The sequence below is a fragment of the Calidris pugnax genome, unplaced genomic scaffold (genome assembly GCF_001431845.1).
Source record: "Calidris pugnax isolate Ruff unplaced genomic scaffold, ASM143184v1 scaffold82, whole genome shotgun sequence".
NCBI classification, from domain to species: domain Eukaryota; kingdom Metazoa; phylum Chordata; class Aves; order Charadriiformes; family Scolopacidae; genus Calidris; species Calidris pugnax.
In genome coordinates this window covers 1,484,595-1,501,329 of record NW_015090833.1, presented here as the reverse complement: position 1 = coordinate 1,501,329, position 16,735 = coordinate 1,484,595, and the positions used below count along the sequence as shown (strand labels likewise).

Sequence of the window (16,735 nt, the reverse complement as noted above, 5' to 3'; positions counted from 1 at the left end):
GGATGTGGGGGCTCTGGGCAGCGGGACACGGGGAGGGGGTGCTGCATTCCAGCCCCCTTGGACCGGTGTGCACCCCCAGTCTGCAAAGGCACGGGTGCCCCAAGGCTGCAGGAGGGGAGTGTGCCCCTGGGGAGGGCAGCCCATGGGGGGGCAGGTTTGATTTGCCCCCGTGATGTGTTAACGTCTCCCTTTGGGCGTTACACAGGTGTGAAAGTGTGGGTTTGTGTGTGTGCCTGGCACACGCTGGGGTGTCTGGGCGCAGAAGGGGTGGTGTGTGCACATGGGCAGTCACATCCAGGTTGGTGAGTGGCTGGCTGCTGGGAACCATCTCTGGTCCTGCCTGGCACCTCCAGATGCTAGACTCTAACCCATCCCTTGGCACGGAGCAAGTTAAGATATTTAAGTTTGCAGCTGGCTGCTGGGAACCATCTCTGGTCCTGCCTGGCACCTCCAGATGCTAGACTCTAACCCATCCCTTGGCACAGAGCAAGTTAAGATGTTTAAGTTTGCATTTTATAGCATCCCCAGCTAATGAGAGAGAAGGAACGCTCTAGCATGGAATAGAAAGAGAAGAAATTTTCTTTTTTTGAGGAAGACAAGAGGCATGGTTTCCCTTTACCACTGATGGGAGAGCTGGAAAGCTGATTTTGGCACACGCTGGGGTGTCTGGGCGCAGAAGGGGTGGTGTGTGCACATGGGCAGTCACATGCAGGTCGGCGAGTGGCTGGCTGCTGGAAACCATCCTGGTCCTGCCTGGCACCTCCAGATGCTAGACTCTAACCCATCCCTTGGCACGGAGCAAGTTAAGATATTTAAGTTTGCATTTTATAGCATCCCCAGCTAATGAGAGAGAAGGAACGCTCTAGCATGGAATAGAAAGAGAAGAAATTTTCTTTTTTTGAGGAAGACAGAGCCATGGTTTCCCTTTACCACTGACGGGAGAGCTGGAAAGCTGATTTCCCCCTCCCGAAAAGTCTAGCTCATTTATCTTGCTCTGTGCCACAAGCCATTCCCTCCGCAATCAAGAACTTCAGAAGGAAATTAAATTAAAGCTGGGTGCGTTTCTGAGGGGGGTAGCAGAGGCGGGGGGGGGGCTGGCAGCCGCGGGGACGCAACGGCTTTGGGCATCACGGGACGAGCTGTGAAAGGCTCTAGCATCTCCACTTTTTTGGCTTTCATCTCGGGGTGGGGGCATGCAGCAGGCTGCTATATCAGTTCTGTGTCACACGTATGTATGTGTTGAGTTTCAAAGTTATCCCCCCACGTTTATAACCTTGGAGATCCTGTCTGTTTTTCCTTCTTTCTGACCGACGGGTTTGCGGTGTGTAAGGGCTGGGCAGACCTGGTAAACCTTTCTCCTCCGGGCTGTACTTTGGCTAACCCACCTCATCAAATCCGCCCCGATCCGTGCGGGTTGCAGGCAGAGCCGTGAGGAATGCAGAGAGAGAGAGGAGTTTCAGGGCAGGCAGTCCCGGGGAAGGTTTCTCCAGCTCCGTGTGGGCTGGAGAAGCGCCAGGCCAGCCCGAGGCCAGGCTGGAAAGGCATGTAGGAAGGGTGGAGGATGCTGACGGGGAGGTGCTGAGCATAGGAGGGGCAAACTGAAAATTAATTAAGATATGTATCATATCCAGAGGTACTTGCCACTGCCAGACAGGTGTTCTTGGAGCTGGGCTAGGCCAGGAAGCCTTAGATTGTTTGGGAAGAGGGTGTTACCTAGCAGTTTAAACAGGGCACTGGAGTTAGGGCTGGTGTTCCTCCCCAGTTGTGGAAGGGAGAGAGAAGTTGCTTGGGGGATGGAGATTGAAGGCCAGGAGTTATGGTTGGAAAAGACCACTGCTTTCCATCTTGATTCAGTTCTCCAGGAGCCCTGTGAATAGTGAGAGGGAAATCCTGGTGAGGTGAGGTGGGGAAAAGGAACACACAGGGGCACGTCACGAGACGTCACGAGAAATACCCATGGGACCTTGGATTAAGTTTTCAGGAGTCGCTCTGTGTCTCAGTTTCCCTTGCTGCACGGTGACAGTGGTTCTTAGTGTCAAAGTGGGTTGTACTCAGTGTTGGGGAAGGCATTTGAGCTGAACTGAGGTGTTCAAAGAACAGTATAATGTGTGTGGTGTGGAGCAAACATCCTTGCCCCATGGGCCACGCACCACGGGCATTTTTAGGTACCAGGAGAAGCAGTGACCATGTATCGCAAGCAGCAAAGCACCGTATGGGTTAATTTCTCCTTTCCATTCTCCCTTTTGCTGTTAGCCTTGGGTTTTGTACTTGGCTGCCATGGTCTTTGTCAACAGGGTAAATCAAAGCAGCCTCTGTGCGCCGTGATTGTGAAGGTAGAGAAATTTTCAAAGGTTGAGGTAGGCACTGACAGAGGAGAAGGCGATGGAGGAAGCCGGCTCGCGTCCGTAGGCAAACTGTAGGTAGATTTACGGCGTCTCCTTTCCCAGGAGCAGAAGTAATAACGCATGATGCGGGGGGATGTGAACTGTTTGGCATGGTGTTAAAATTCCATTTCAGCTTCCTTTCGGGAGATCTGTGGGGATCAGGTCAGCTCTCAAGCGCAGCAGCTTTGTGGGCAAGAATAATTAGCCACTCCAGACTTCAGCCATTATGTCTGGCAAAGCAAGGGGGGGGAAAACCCGTCCTGGTGACCCAGCTTTATTTATCAAGGCAGAGCTGCTATTTTTGCAAAGCCAGGAATGTGGAGGCCTTTGTCTGTTAGTGGGAACTCTATATGCAGTTTTCCAGTTTCCAGGTGTGAAGAGGTGGGTGAGTCTGAGGTAGGGAACACTTGGGAAGGTGACCAGAGGCTTGTCACCTAGTTAGCATCCATCTTTGCTGGTCAGAAACGGGCTGGTAGGTTTAGTAGTACTAGTCCCAAGGTGGGCAGGTGGGTATCTGAAGGGGACACACACACGCTGAATATGGATTTTCTTGGATCAGGTTCCAAGGTCCTTTTAGTGGAGTTGAGGTCCCTTGATCTCTTTGCTCCAGCTTCCTCATCTGTCAAAAAGAGTGAGTAAAACTGATGGGTCTTGCCAGAGGTAGACTCAAGCTGCAGGCTTTGAGAATCCATTTGGTTTTGTGGTTTTGGTTTCTTAGTTCCTTGTCTAGATGGACTCAGACTTGGATTATAGAGCGCCAGCACCCTGTGGTTTATTTGAAAAGATTGTTGAGTTCAGTGTTATAAAAAGACTTGGAAGAGGAAAGGGTACAACTCAAAGGTGTCACTGTAACTGCTCCAGCCTGGAGCACTTCCCATCTCCCAACTGCTGTGTCTCCTGCAGAAACGGCAGGTGGCCGTGCCCTGGAGAGCTGCTTGGATCCTACTGCTTGGATCCTGGCTCCAAAATTTGTTGGCAACATACTTGGTTTCGCTGGGGTCGTTTAGCCTGGCGTGTTCATACTCGAGGTGCTCATGTGCTTCTGGACTTTGGACCAAGCCCACGGCTGCTGGTGCCACTGGAGCCTGGGGAACACTTGTATTCACCCCACTTTAGGGAAAAACTTCCATACCCTGCACATGGAAGGCATTTTGTAGGTGCTCAGACTAGGCTGGAGGAGCTGCTTCCCGGTGTGGTGAAGCTGATGGGCTAAATACAATACATCAGTTTGATGTCAGGAGTTGCCAGGAGGTTGTTCATGTGCATCTGTATGGCGTGGGGTCCACGTGGGAGAACCTGCCCCTCAGAGGATGGGGAGAAGGCAGATTGTGGCCAGAGAGAGGGCAGATGTTGAGGCAGATACTTTGGCAATAGCATTCAGCTGTCTCTGGTTGTGTCTGTAAGAAGCATTAGGGACACAGTTCATCTTCCAGGACCACAGACAATTAAGGGGTGAAGGCAGGAGGAATGCCAAGGAGCAGGAAATACTGACTGTGTGAGATGCCCTCAGCATCCTGGTCTGTGGGGTCCGGGGAAGCCGAGCCCTTTGGCCAGAGTGTCTCCTGCTCCCGGGGTCTCGGGGCTGTGCTCATTGCCCTTTGGTTGCAGGGCCCTGACAAACGCTGTGCATCAGCCTTTCTCTCTGCAAAGACGTTCCTGAAATACCCAGCAAAGATTTTTGGATTGGGTTCTTCCCATCTGCTCTTGCTACCATTTGTTCTTTCACCGCCTGATTCCTCCCCTCGGCGTCGCAGAGGCTTTTCTTTTCACTCCTGAGCTCTTCGGGCACATCCTTCTCCCTGGACATGTTCTCTCTCCTCCCGTTACCTACCCCAGCCTCGCATCCCCCTCTGCTCTGACTGCTGGATCCCTCATTCTCCAGTTTTTGCACTGGGAGGATTCCTCACCGGATCCCAGCTGGCTGAACGTTACGTGGTGCAAAGGCCAAAGAGCTTGACCTGATTTAACTAATTTGGTTTTAGCACCACTTTGGATTTTGAGGGAGCGATTTCCCCTGGCAGCCATAACCCAGACCCTCTCTGCGTCCAGGCCCAGTTGCTGCCCCAGAAGGGCAGTGTCAGTATGTGTCTCCTTCTGCCTGGAAATCCCAAACACCATTTTTAGAAAGCCCTTTCATTTTATTTATTTTCCCTTCCTGGCACAGACAGTGTCTGCGGATGGCGAACCAGCAAGGAGCTGTGCGCTGCTTGCCTATTACCTCAGGTTTAAAGTGTCTCTTCCTATCAAATGCAAAGCAGAAGAAAGCAGAGCTTTCATGCATTCTTTCCCCCCTCCCTCTCCCATCCGTTCTAAATTTATTTCCATGCCTTGCCGGTTTCAATCTGCATTTCCTGACCCTCTCACATCTCCAGTCACAGCCTGCGCTCCCAGCCTGCCTTTTGAGCTGGGAGGGAGTCGGGGGGGAGCACTGCTCTGGGCTTGGGAGGATATGATGGGGTTAAAGTGAAAGGCTTGGTTTTAACAGTATAATGTGTAACCCCATAATGACTTTAAATATTGATTATTTGAAGGCCATTAGTGCTTATTGTTAAAGAAAAGTCGATACTTTTTAAGCCTTGTGAACCATTTGTCTCCTGTTAAAGGACATATCAAATTTAGCAGCATGCAGTGCAAGGGGAAAGAGGGGGGCAGGGGGAGGAATACGCAGTAACACAGAATTGCTCTCTGCAAGGTAAGGACAAGGCGTATCAGATGTAATTGCCAAGGGCTAAATTCACATTCTCAGAGTATGGGACTGCGACCCAGCCCTTGCTCTGACGGGTGGAAAAGAGGAGGAAGGAAATTAATGGGGGGGGCTGAACGCCGATACCTACCTGGGAAAAGATGTAAGGATTTGTGTTTTGGTCCATGGCTGTCTAAAAGCACAGTAGGTGCTTTGTTAAGATCTCTGGGCTTTTTTTACTCTGGGGTTGCCAGTTCATTTCCAAGCTTGTTGGAAGCAATTGGCTGTGTCTGTACCAGGCAGCCTGGAAGTGCAGTGCCAGGACAGGACCTGGTTCTCCTCCCTCACCAGGTTTCCATGCCAAGGATCAGGCAGATGGGCTGAGCAGGATAACCAAGTTCTGTCCTGCTGGGGACTGATGCTGAGCGTTAGAGGGGTGGCAGGAGAGGTGCAATGACTCCTTCACCTTTGGCCATAGGTGACATCCCTTCTCTGACCTCAGGCCACCAACTCCATGGGTGTAACGGTGCCAGGCGTGGGACCTTTGGCTGGTCCTGTTTGTGTGGCCTCACCAAGCAGCTTTGCCTTATGCACATGTTTGGTGGAGAGCTCCAGGGTTGCTGAAAGAACGACTCTGGGGTCTCTGTGTGGTCTGCTGTGTCAGGCAGGCATGATGACAGCATGTGTGAATGTGTCTCCCTGAGTTTTCTAAACCTCTGGACTCATCCCCAGCATGTGTTGTGTGTGTAACACAACCAGGGACCCACCTCTCACAATCGAAGTGGCTCCTGATGGGCTCTTCCAGCCCCTTCTGAGCCACCACAGGCTGTTGTGCTCAGCTCTGTGTGTGGCATCTGATCAGGTCCTGCAGCATTTCCTTCCCCAGCTCGTCCCCTCCTTCCCTGGCTCATCCCTGCCCTCCCCAGCTCATCTCCCCCTTCCCCAGTCCATCCCTGCTTCCCACCATTCCCTGGCCAGTCCAAAGTGTGAGCTGGTCCCTGGCCCCCAGAGGCAGGGCAGGAGCACAGCTCTGACAGAGGGAATGAACCGCAGGGTCTGGAGCAGATGTGAATTCCTTAGGGATCAAAGTTGGGCCCTGCAGTGCGACATTAAAGCATAAAAATAGCCTCTGATTAACATTGGGCTGCCACCAAAGGGAGAACCTTGTATTTTCCAGTGCCCAGTCCTGATCCCCATCAAACAATATCCTTCCTGGGCACAGATTGTCTCTTCTTGGCTAAAATGTAGACGCTCTCTTTGTTTTTAGCATTTCCTTCTGAGCTCTCTGTGTGCAGGAGGCACCTGGGGCTTCTGTGCGTCGTTCCCTCTCTTGCAGGATCCCCTTCCCTGCGTCTGTAAAAGGCAGGGAGGGCACGGGCACCGCTTGCCTGGCCGTGGAATGGTTAAAAGCGACTTGATTTCCTAAATTGCTTCTTATAAAACGAACAGCACGTCTGCCAGGCTCGTCTCCCCATGATTACAGCTAATTACGATCGAACGGACACCTCCTAGCCCCCGTCATGCCGCTTTAATTGTCCGTTATTCATCTGCAGGCTGTCCGGGGTGGCAAAGCACTTGGCAGCCCAGCGACCGAGGCCTCGGCTAATTGTGAGGCCTCGGGGATTAGGGCAGGTGATTACACACTTCATGGTGTAATTACATGAGCATCGCTTGGCTGCTGCCCCGGCTCCGAGCCGAAGGTCGCGGGCTGCGTTACCTGAGATTAATTGGAGCTGCCACTGAAGTGCGAGGTGCTGGCGGAGCGGTTATACGATTAGCATTAACATTTCAACAGCGACGGATCGATCTGTGGCTCTCCTCCAGACACAGCGAGCTGTGCAATTAGTTTAGAGGAGAGCTAGGGGAGGAAGGAGGAGGAAAGGAGAGAGGGAGACAGGCAGGGGAAGGGGAGAAGGGGAGGAGAGGCAGACGGGAAGTGGGGGGGGGAGGCAGAGACGGGCAGATGGGCGAGGGGTAGGGAGAAGGAGGAATTTTGGGGGGGAGTCTCACCCCTTTCTGCGCTGTGGATCGGTGTGTGGCAGGGTTTTGCTGTGGCTGCTGCATAGAATGAGGAGAAAAGTACACTGGGAAGATCTAGAGGAAGGACAGGTATCCTTCCCTTGCCCACCTCATGCCCAAAGGGTCCTCATCTGGCTTTTCATGAGCCGTGGTGATAATCCCTCCCCAGCTGTGTGGGATGGGGGGTGGCTGGGGGTCTCTCATTATCCCGCATCCGCACATCATCCCCCCGCTGAGAAGGGGGACCACGGTTGGGTCTGAGGTTTGTTTGTTGCAAAGTCACACACACCTTCTTTGCTCCCTTTCTCTTGCCCTCCAGTCTCTCCTGAAGCAGATTTTATAGGGAGATATTGTAAAATGAAAATGAACGGCACAGCACTTGGCTTTGCCTCTAGATGCCCTGGTGAAGGTAATAATGTTGTAAGTGGCCATCAAAAGGAATTAAGAGACGTGCAGCCGGAAAGCAGAGATTTGCTTGCAGGCTCCCAGGGCGGATTTGACTAATGGAAGAGACCTTGGCTCTTATTCCCTTCCTGCCTTTTTTTTTTATTATTATTTCCACCCCCCTGCAAGCGCGCGCTACCTGCCTTGCTTCCAGGCATTGTCCTCTTCCCCACCCATCAAACCTGCCACTTCCAGCTTACTTGTCACCTTATATCTGCTCTGCCCTTTCTGGCCAGCATCACCCACCCCTTCTCCAGCCCAGCTCCTTTCCACTGACCCCGTGGCGCTTCCTGCTCACATCCCTCTCCCCATCTCTCCTGTCTGTGTCTTTCTCTGCCTCAATCACAGCCTTTCTCTCCGGAATTAAAGATCACCCAGCAAGGACAGTGATTGTTTTGCAAGGCATGCCAGAGATGCCTTCAGATCTTCCCAGATTGGCATCCCAAAATATAGAATGCCTTTTCAGTTGTCAGGTAGTTGAGACAGAAACCCAAGCTTGCTAAGGGGACAGGCAGATGCAGCATCTTCAGCCTTGCCTTTGCTCGCCCTGGGCAGCCAACAGCCCAGCTGAAGGGCCACAGAACCAAACATGTCAAGATGGGAAGTATGGGAACCCTTCTGGTTCTGCTTCTTCTCTTTTTTATTCTCCGTTTTCAAAGTTTTGCATGCGGGTGAATCTTCTGTCTCAGAACAGCTGCTGGTGCAGGACTCAGGTCATCTGCAGAAAGGATGTTCTTCCTGAGCCTGGGCCTTCAGGGCTCTGTGGATGGAGCCTCCAAGTTTTCAACACGAATTTATTTTTTGGTTTCTGCAGGGAGATATCCCACCCGCCGCCTCTGCTCTCACCCCAGAATGCACCCCACATTGCCCTGGGCCCCCACTTGAGACCTCCGTTCCTCGGGGTGCCGTCAGCTCTGTGCCAGACGCCAGGTGAGTGGTGGAGAAGGGTTTGCAGGGGGAGGTGGGGGGTGGGAAGGTGCAGGCTGTGACAAACTGTCCTTTAACCGAACAGCCCAAACCCATTTTCTGTGTTTCCCCGTTGCTGTTGTGCTTCTTCACCTTTGTTTTGCAGTGACAGGAGCAGGTCGCCTTGGCTGCTCTCTCTTTTCATCCCCACCATCCTCCCTGGTCCCATGTTTCAGCATCAGGCTGTGCTGCCTGGGGAGCGAGGGAGAAGATGGGCTGTAGAACAGAAAGGCAGCTCTTGGTTGCCCTTTCCTGCTCTGTTTGCCCTCTGGGGAGCCGGCCCTGCGTTAGCAAAGAGTCAATGCTGAGATTAATAACCCCCTATTATTGTTCTCCCTGTCCCCAGGTTACGGGTTCCTACAGCCGGCACAAGCGGAGATGTTTGCACGGCAGCAGGAGATGCTACGAAAGCAAAACCTGGCAAGGTAAGGAGTGTGGAGGGGTGGCCTCCTGGGCTTGGGTTGGATTTTTCCTTCCCTTTCCTAGAAGCAGCTAATGCAGGGTGCTGTGTGCAGGAGACAGAGCGGTGACCAAGTAAGACCCATGGAAACCACGTGTGGGTGTGGAGGTGGCACCTTGGTCCCACAATCTCTGGTTCAACGTGGCTGAGGGGTAGCAAGTGACTCGTGTAGCCCCCCATTGATGTTCCCTCTCCGCCTCTCCCCAATTCAGGTTAGAGATGTCGGCCGAGATCATCCGCCAGAAGGAGCTGGAGAACCTCCACAGGCAAAGGCTACTGGCTGGTGACCCCCTGAGCCTGCATCCCGGCTTGCCCCCGGACCACCCGGCCCTGCGCAACGTGCACGACATCCCCGAGGGCCACCCGCTGCGGGAAGAGCTGTCCCGGAGGAACGCCATGCTGGTGCTGCGGCACAACAACACCCCCCTGCTCTCCCTCAACCCCAGCGTCCCCAGCAGCGCCACGCCGCCCAAGGAGCAGCCCCGGCGCGGCAGTCGGAAATCGGCACATCACCGCGCGGAGCCGCAGGGCCTGAGTGAGGCCAAGGAGCTGGCGGAGCCCCGGGTGAGGGACGGGGCACCGGACTGTAACGACGAGGAGATGAAGGACTCGGAGAGCGACGCCGACGTGAGCGACGAGAAGCCGGAGAGCCTGAAGGCGGAGAGCAGCGGCTCGGCCGCCGAGCTGAAGGAGTGCAAAGAGACGGGCAAAGTCTGCGAAGGGGCCAAGGAGTTGGGCGAAGCCTCCTCTGGCCAAAATGCCCCCTGCAGCTCCTCCAGCGCCGAGTCCCCCAGCCATTTGCTTGGCCCGGGCATCAACAAAAACGAGGTGAAATACCTCCCGCCGGCCTCCATCCCACCGCCTCAGCCGCTGCCCTTCGGGTTCCCTTACACCATGAGCCCCTACTTCCACGCGGGTGAGTCCCTGTCGCTGGGTCACTGGCTGGAGCAGTGACATGTTCTGCAGAGTGCTAAAAGTGGGACTCTTCCCCACGTTCTGCGGTGTGGCTGTAGTTCTTTTGTCTCTGCAGGGAACCAGGCACCTTCTCTTAATTAGTATAAAGGACTCCCATTTGCAATGGAGCAAATCAAGGGTCATGAAGGGGGTCAGTGGGGACAAAGTGGGTCTCAAGCACTTGAGAAGGGAGATGGCAAAATGATGGATCTCGCAATTGCTTGGGCCTTCATGTGTCCCAGGACAGATGCCAGTAAACTGTAGGGGGCTTCAGGGAGAGGCAACAAAAATTATTAATGGCTGCAAAGCCCTGCCCTACAAAGTAAAGGCTCAGGAGTCTCTGGAAGGGTGGCCTGAAAGGCTGTGCAGGCTGCTGGGCTGTGCTCATGGGATTTCCAAGCAGTGGGGATTGGAGGGGCTGGGATGGAGAGAAACACCCAGATACAGCAGGACAAAGGGATGGAAGGAATGCTTCCTGGGGCAGGTTGGGTCTGCCCTGCATGGGCAGCAGCTGTGGCACAGGGGGAGGTGGGGATGGCACTGGGGAGGTGTGGGGATGGCACTGGGGAGGTGTGGGGCTGGAGTGGGGCTGGCTGCTTCCCACGTGCTCCGTTCTCCCTCTGCACCATCGGAAATGAAGGATTAAGGCTGCAGTGTTTTCCTCCTTGCTGAGTGTCATATCTGAGGCATTTCCAGGGTAGCAGGTGAGATGGCACCTTTGGGATGGGGTGTCAAAAGAGTTCCCCAGTGGTGACATACACATTTTGGCCTGCCTGTGCCCTCGGGGGTGTCAGAGCTACCACTGCTGTGCCCCTTTCCCAGGGCAGAGGGAGATGGGCTCTTTCCCCTGCCCGTGGTGTATTTCTTGGTCTCCCAGGCACTGGTAAAGCTGGGCTGGTGCCTGTTGGATGGGACAGGCAGGCAGGGAAGTCCTTGCCAGCTCTCTGGTCCCCACGGGGCTGTGGAGATGTGCAGCAGAGGCAGGCACAGCTGGAGCCAGACAGGAGTCCTGGTGCTACAAACTGGGGTTTCAGACCCCGGTAACTGCTCTGCACAGGGGACTCCTGTTGGCAGAGCAGGGTGGCAGCCCCGCTAGCCTAGCCGGGAGCCAAAATCTGCCTCAGCTAATTACTTGGCTGAGCAATTAGCGGGAGGTAGGACCTCCTGCCACGTGGAGGGGGAAGAGGGGGGGGAGGACATGGCATGTGGGGCGCTGAGGCTGCCTGTTTTCTATGCAAAGAGCCGCCGTGGTTGTGGAGGTGGCTGCCCATTGCTCATTAGAGCTGCCTCCAACCAGGAAGGAGGAAGCGATTTTTCTATGACAGGCAGGTGGCCAACATGATAAATATTCCTGCTGCCTTGGGCTGCTGAGGCTTCCTCGCAGGAGCCTTTTTCTCCCGGCCATTAAAAAGGGAAAGGCAGGGCTCTGTGGTGCTCATGGCCTGTGTGAGGCTCTGCAGGGAGGCCTGGGTTGTAGATGGGTTTCCTCCCTCCCCCAGCAACGCGCCAGTTACTGTAATAGGCCATTTATTATTATCACTTCGAATTTATATCACAGTCGTGTCTTGAGGCCTCGGCAAAGATCAGGGCTGTGTTTCACTGCCCAGTTTCCAGGCACTTCTGATTTGTGGAGCCTATTCCAGAGCTGTAGGTCTTTTCCTGAGGGCTCTTTGGCTTTTTGGCCAGCTTGGCGTGCTGTCGTGGCTCTTAGTATTGCCTGTTTGTGGGACAGCAGCGCTGAGATTTGCCCCGTTATGCTGGGCACTGCACAACTCCACAGCAGAAAGTCTCACCCAAAACAGGCTCGGGAAGATGGGGTGTCTTGTCTGGTGCAGCAGAGCAGGTCCACAGGGGAACTGGGAGTTCAGGAGCTGAAATATTGAGGGCTGTATTGATCCAAGTGCTGCGGGGATCGTGGGCTGCGCTGGAGTAACGTGTGTCGATGAAATATGTGTTATTTTTGGCCCTGGGGGAACACAAACCACCTGAAGTCAGACAGACAGAGCCGTACCCGCCTCTCCCCCGGTGCCAGGTAATTTCTGTAATCCCTTTTTTGCCCAAGGAGTGCTTTTCTGGCCAGGATGGTCATGCTGTTGTGCTGTTACACTGGAGGCTGGTATTGGAAAGGAGCCACCCAAACAAGGCAGGTAACACGGGAGGCCAAAAGGAAGAGCCAGAGGGAGGAGAGGAGGGAAGTGCTTGGCTGAAAACGACCTCTGAGTTTCAGGAGGCAGCTCCTCTGGTCTTTCAGCAAGGAGAGGCTCCAGCTTTGGAGGCAGAGAGCTGGTTTTTGTCCCTACTGGGAAGAATATCGATGAGGCAGCCAGAGCTGGGTCGATTCCCTGAGCTGCCTTCTGGGGATCCGGCGGCTGCTGGATGACCTCATCTCCTCAAGGTTTCAGCAGCCCTGCTCCCCTCCTCCTCCCACCGCCCTCCTCCAGCCCCGTCCTTTGGAAAAGGTGAAGGATGGAGTGTGCAGGAGGCTAAAATCCTTCTATCGATCTGTAGTCTGGAGAGCAATTAACGCAAGCCTTCCAGTGCCACGCCACGACCCGAGCCCTCTCCGCTGTGTGGGAAGGAGGGGGTGCAGCACAGGGAGGAAGGGGGGTGAAACTCATTAAACCCCCAGGTGGGCTGGCTTCCAAGGGGGTCTGCTTTGTGTGCTGGTCTCCCAGTTGGCACCTGTGATGCCAGGGGCAAAGCCTCACTGGTTTCCATGCAGCATAGACAACCCTGGCTGCTGTGTTTCCAGCAGAGGTTTCCCTTACTGGGATGGCCAGAAGGGTTGCTCGCCCCGACCCGTTCAGCCTTTGGCTTCTCTTGTGAAGCAGCTGGACATCAGGAGGAGGGAGGGAAAGTTATAAATGGGTTGCAGCACGGGTGGCGAGGGCTTCTGCGTGGACACCTGTCCACAAGACGCTGGCCTGGGACGATGGATTCCTTTCAGCCCCTACACGCTGGGCCCCATCTGGTGAGATGCTCTGTAATCCATTACCGGTCTCTGGGACCGTCATTTATCATAGAGGAGACAGAGGAGGCCTGGCAGGGAATAGATGCTGCCCTTTATGCCTCCTCGCCGTCCGGCAGGATGCGGTGACATGTCATTATTATAATAGAAGGTGCGTCCCCTCCAGCCGCTTGGCACCGATTTGTTCTCATTCTCCAAACTGCCAGAGCAGAGTGAGAGGGGGCAGCCGGGCGTGGAGACGGAGCAGACGGTGCTGTACCTTCCCGAGGAGGGACGGGAGGAAGGACAGGAGCCCTTCTGCTCTGGGGGCTTCAGGATCAGAAAGGGGGCAGTGCCTGGATGGGGTGTGCTGAGTGCCGGTGCTGTACTATATACACACTGAGGCCAGAGGGCTGCAGCTTCTGTGTCCTCCTACACAAGTCCCTCCTGGTGACTTCAGACCAGTGACAGGGCTGAGGTGGGAGCAAAAGGGCAGGGGGACACCTGAACACCAGGCTCTACAGCCCCCACTTCAGGGGTGCTGAGCACACAGAACGGGGACTGAGTCCTTGGGGCTACTGGGGCTGAGCTCCTCTGCCATCACCATGAGATTTTGGGCGTTTCTGCAGGGAACAGGGGTGTTTTGCCACCAGCTTCAGTGGCAGTAGGTTTCTACCCTCCAGCTTTTAAGTTCTGTGGCCCAGAGATTGCTAAAAGGCCAGAACCCAAAGTATTGGTATTTACCTTCCCCCTCCCAAGAATATTTCCACCAGTCAGTCCCTGGTTCCCTGGTATAAAAGGGAAGGGAAAACAAACTCTCGGAGATAAATATTTTGGCCGTATTCTATTTCTCTGTGTGTGGGTACATGGAAAATATTTCTTGTTCCCAGATGGGGAGCCTGTCTTGCCCTCGCTCTTGGACACAGCAGGCTCTCTGTGTGTGCGGCTGTGCGCGCCCTGACCTCTCCCTGCCTTTCTTCTGGGGCCACGAAGAGACAAAGGGAAGAAAACCACCGAGGAGAAGGGCTTCTGTAGGAGAAGCTGTTGGTAGCTCAGCTCTGCTGGCCACGTCAGTGACCCTGCAAATGATCCTGGTGCCAGGATTGCAAGCGTGTGTGCAGGAGAGGGAAGCCTTACACCTTCCCCTTCATCCCTGCCAGCTGCCAGAGCAGCATTTGGGCAAAAAATCTCTGCCCAGCACTGGTGGGGACCTGGAAAAGTGTGTGTGTGTGTGACTGGTGAGGGCTCGCCAGCCTCTCCCCGCAGGCTGAGGTTAAACCCTGAGGCTGGGGCTGGCTGGTGAGTGGAGAATTTATTCCCAAGCGCTGCGTTGCTGCAATTCAATCCTTGGCTTGCTTTTGGAATAAGGAAGTACCTAATTTTAAAGCAGTTGGCTGTTACAGTCAGATCCCCTCGGAGACGCTCGCTCTGGCTGCAGATGGAGGTGTCTCGCCCCAGCATTGACTGTGCCTGGAATAATTGAGTTCAATTTCGCTTCCTCTATTTACCAAGCTGCAGCCACTCTTCCAAAAAAAAGAGAAAGAAAATTACCCCCCACCCTCAGAAAGAAAAAGCCTCCCCCCAAACAGCAAAAAAAAAAAAAAACCCCAAACAGGGAAAAAAAAAAAAAAAAGCCCTCAGCTATTTGAGTGTTTTGTGAATTTTAACATAAGCAGCTGTGAGTTTGTCTCCTGGAAAATGGAATGCAATAGGAATGGGATTGAGGGCTCGTGTCCATCTGTCTGTCTGTCTGTCTGGTCGCTGGGGGTGGCGAGGGGAAGGAAAGTGCTCGCTGGCCCTTTGGCAACGGGCTCTGCCTCCCGTGCTGACAGACCCCTCGCTGGAAAGGCAGCCCTTCAGCTGGTACTGGGCACACACCAGTGTCTGGAGCTTTTTCCAGCTGGGAGAAGAAGGGGTGTGAAGAGAGCCAGGACGTGGGGAGGGTCTCCATGGGCAGAGCTGCTCCTGGGAGCAGCAAATGGAGCATCTTGTGAGGCTGGGACTTGGGAGAGGGTCCCGTGCCTGCTGGAAGGAAAGGTGGTGGTAGGGAGTAAGGATTTGAAGGGGGTGGGAATCATAGAAACATGGAATGGGTTGGGTTGGAAGGAACTTAACGATCATCTAGTTCCAACCCAGCCATGGACACCTTCCACTGGACCAGGTGAAGGTCTGGTTGTTGCTCATGGTGAATGCCCTGAGGGTCCCAGGCTGGTGCTCAGTGCTGGTGAGGAGCCTCCAAAGATGTGCCCGAGGCACGGGGAGAGAGAGGGACAGCCTTGTCCCTGCTCCAGAGGGGCAGGAGGCCTTGGAGGACTTCTGCTTCTCCCCACGGCAGAGGTGGCACCCGTCTGCTGGCACTGGCCCATGTGTGTATGGAGGAACGCGGATTCATCCCCATTTTCTGGGGGTGTTGGTGAGCAGGGGCTTGTCCCTCCTTCCCCAGGAGCTGGAGGGTCCCTGTGTCACCCCCCGCGTGCCCCGTGGGCTGTGCCCACAGCCAGGGCTCTGTGGTGGAGAGCGGGGGGGATCGGGAAGGGGGGGAGGAAGTTGGGAGCGGAAAGGCAGGGGAAGTGATTACATGGTGTGTGACTGTGCCCTGTGCAGGCTGCTGCTGCTGCTGCTGCTTCACAAGCATCTTATTGGCACGATGACTTCCTCCCTAAATCCTGTCCCTTTCCTGCTGCCTCCGACTGTGCTGGTGGCTTTGCCAATGGGCTACTGGGGACTCGGCGGGTGGCTTTGCTCCTTCTGTGCCTCTTCCTGCACCTCTTGCCCCTGACTAGCTCGGTTCCCCGGGGCACCGGCCACTCCTCCTGCTGGGGTTTCTGCTCCCCATCATCATTTTGTTGTGTCCCACTTTGCCTTGTTGTTACTCTCAGAAGTGCTCTCTGACCCGCTCTGGACGGATCGGAGAGGTTGCATCCTTGGGGCTGATCAGGAGCCTCAGGAAAAAACTTGAAGCCAACAAAATAGATAATTTTGTCAAGATAAAGCCCTGGGAGAAAGATTTTTTTTATTTATTTTTTTTTTTCCTGGTAATTTGTTGCTTCGTGCCCCAAAGCAAAGCAGTTTATGCTCCTTGTAAAGTCTTTCTTTACCCACCATAAACACGAATGTTCACATCCTTATAGATGTCCTCTTGATCTCTTGGTCTCAATGCTATCATGCAGCAGGGAGTTCCACAGGTTAATAATGACATCTCCCCCCTTCCCTCCCCCCAGGTGGTGCTTTCTGGAGCTGGGTTTCTTCATTACTTGTTTCTGCCTTTTCCCTTTTACCCTCTGTTGCAGACAGGAGTCACTTGGCTGGTGTTCCTCTCCCCATTTCTTATTCTCTCCAGCTCCTCTCTGGTCTCCAGCCCCATTTTCTCCCCCTGTGCTGTCAGGCGCCGCGACGCAGGGCCTGGGGATGGGGAGGGGGAGGCGGGGAGCGCATCTTCCACCCTTTTGGAACCCATCACCTTTCTCTCTGCTGACAGGGCTGGGACCTGAACCGCTGTTGCGTTGCGGAGAATTGACACACGGGCTTGACCTGAGCTGCGGGGGCTGCGGGGGCTGGCAGGGGCCATCCCTCCCCGTCGAAGAGATGCCCGGCTCCGCGCCGTGGGGCACGGGGAGGGCCATGGTTTCTGCTGCCCTGGGGATGGAGCGATCCAGGGGGGTATTTCGGGCTGGGCTGGGTTGAAAAATGAGCACTTGGAAGGAGCAGGAGTCTCTTCTGCAGCGATTGGCGCCCGGCGAGGCAGCGGGGCCACCAGGGAGAGGTGCCGGGGCCCGTTGTCATTCGGAGCACGTAGCCAGGAGAAGGGTTGGGGGGAAGAAACCCACAGGGCAGGCAGAGTTTTCCGCTTTGCGGTGCGTGTGGAGAAACACTCCTCC

At 54.7% G+C, this 16,735-nt stretch overlaps 1 protein-coding gene across 1 annotated transcript in view; it reads left to right on the top strand.

Annotated features, from left to right (window-relative positions):
- The window catches only part of SAMD11 (sterile alpha motif domain containing 11), a 122,437-nt gene that overhangs the window by 96,720 nt on the left and 8,982 nt on the right, over positions 1-16,735 (top strand). Inside the window, exons 7-10 of the mRNA XM_014941342.1 lie at positions 4,988-5,051; positions 8,345-8,460; positions 8,843-8,921; positions 9,169-9,872. Of these exons, the coding sequence (XP_014796828.1) occupies positions 4,988-5,051; positions 8,345-8,460; positions 8,843-8,921; positions 9,169-9,872 (963 nt within the window). The remainder of the gene's footprint in view (positions 1-4,987; positions 5,052-8,344; positions 8,461-8,842; positions 8,922-9,168; positions 9,873-16,735) is intronic.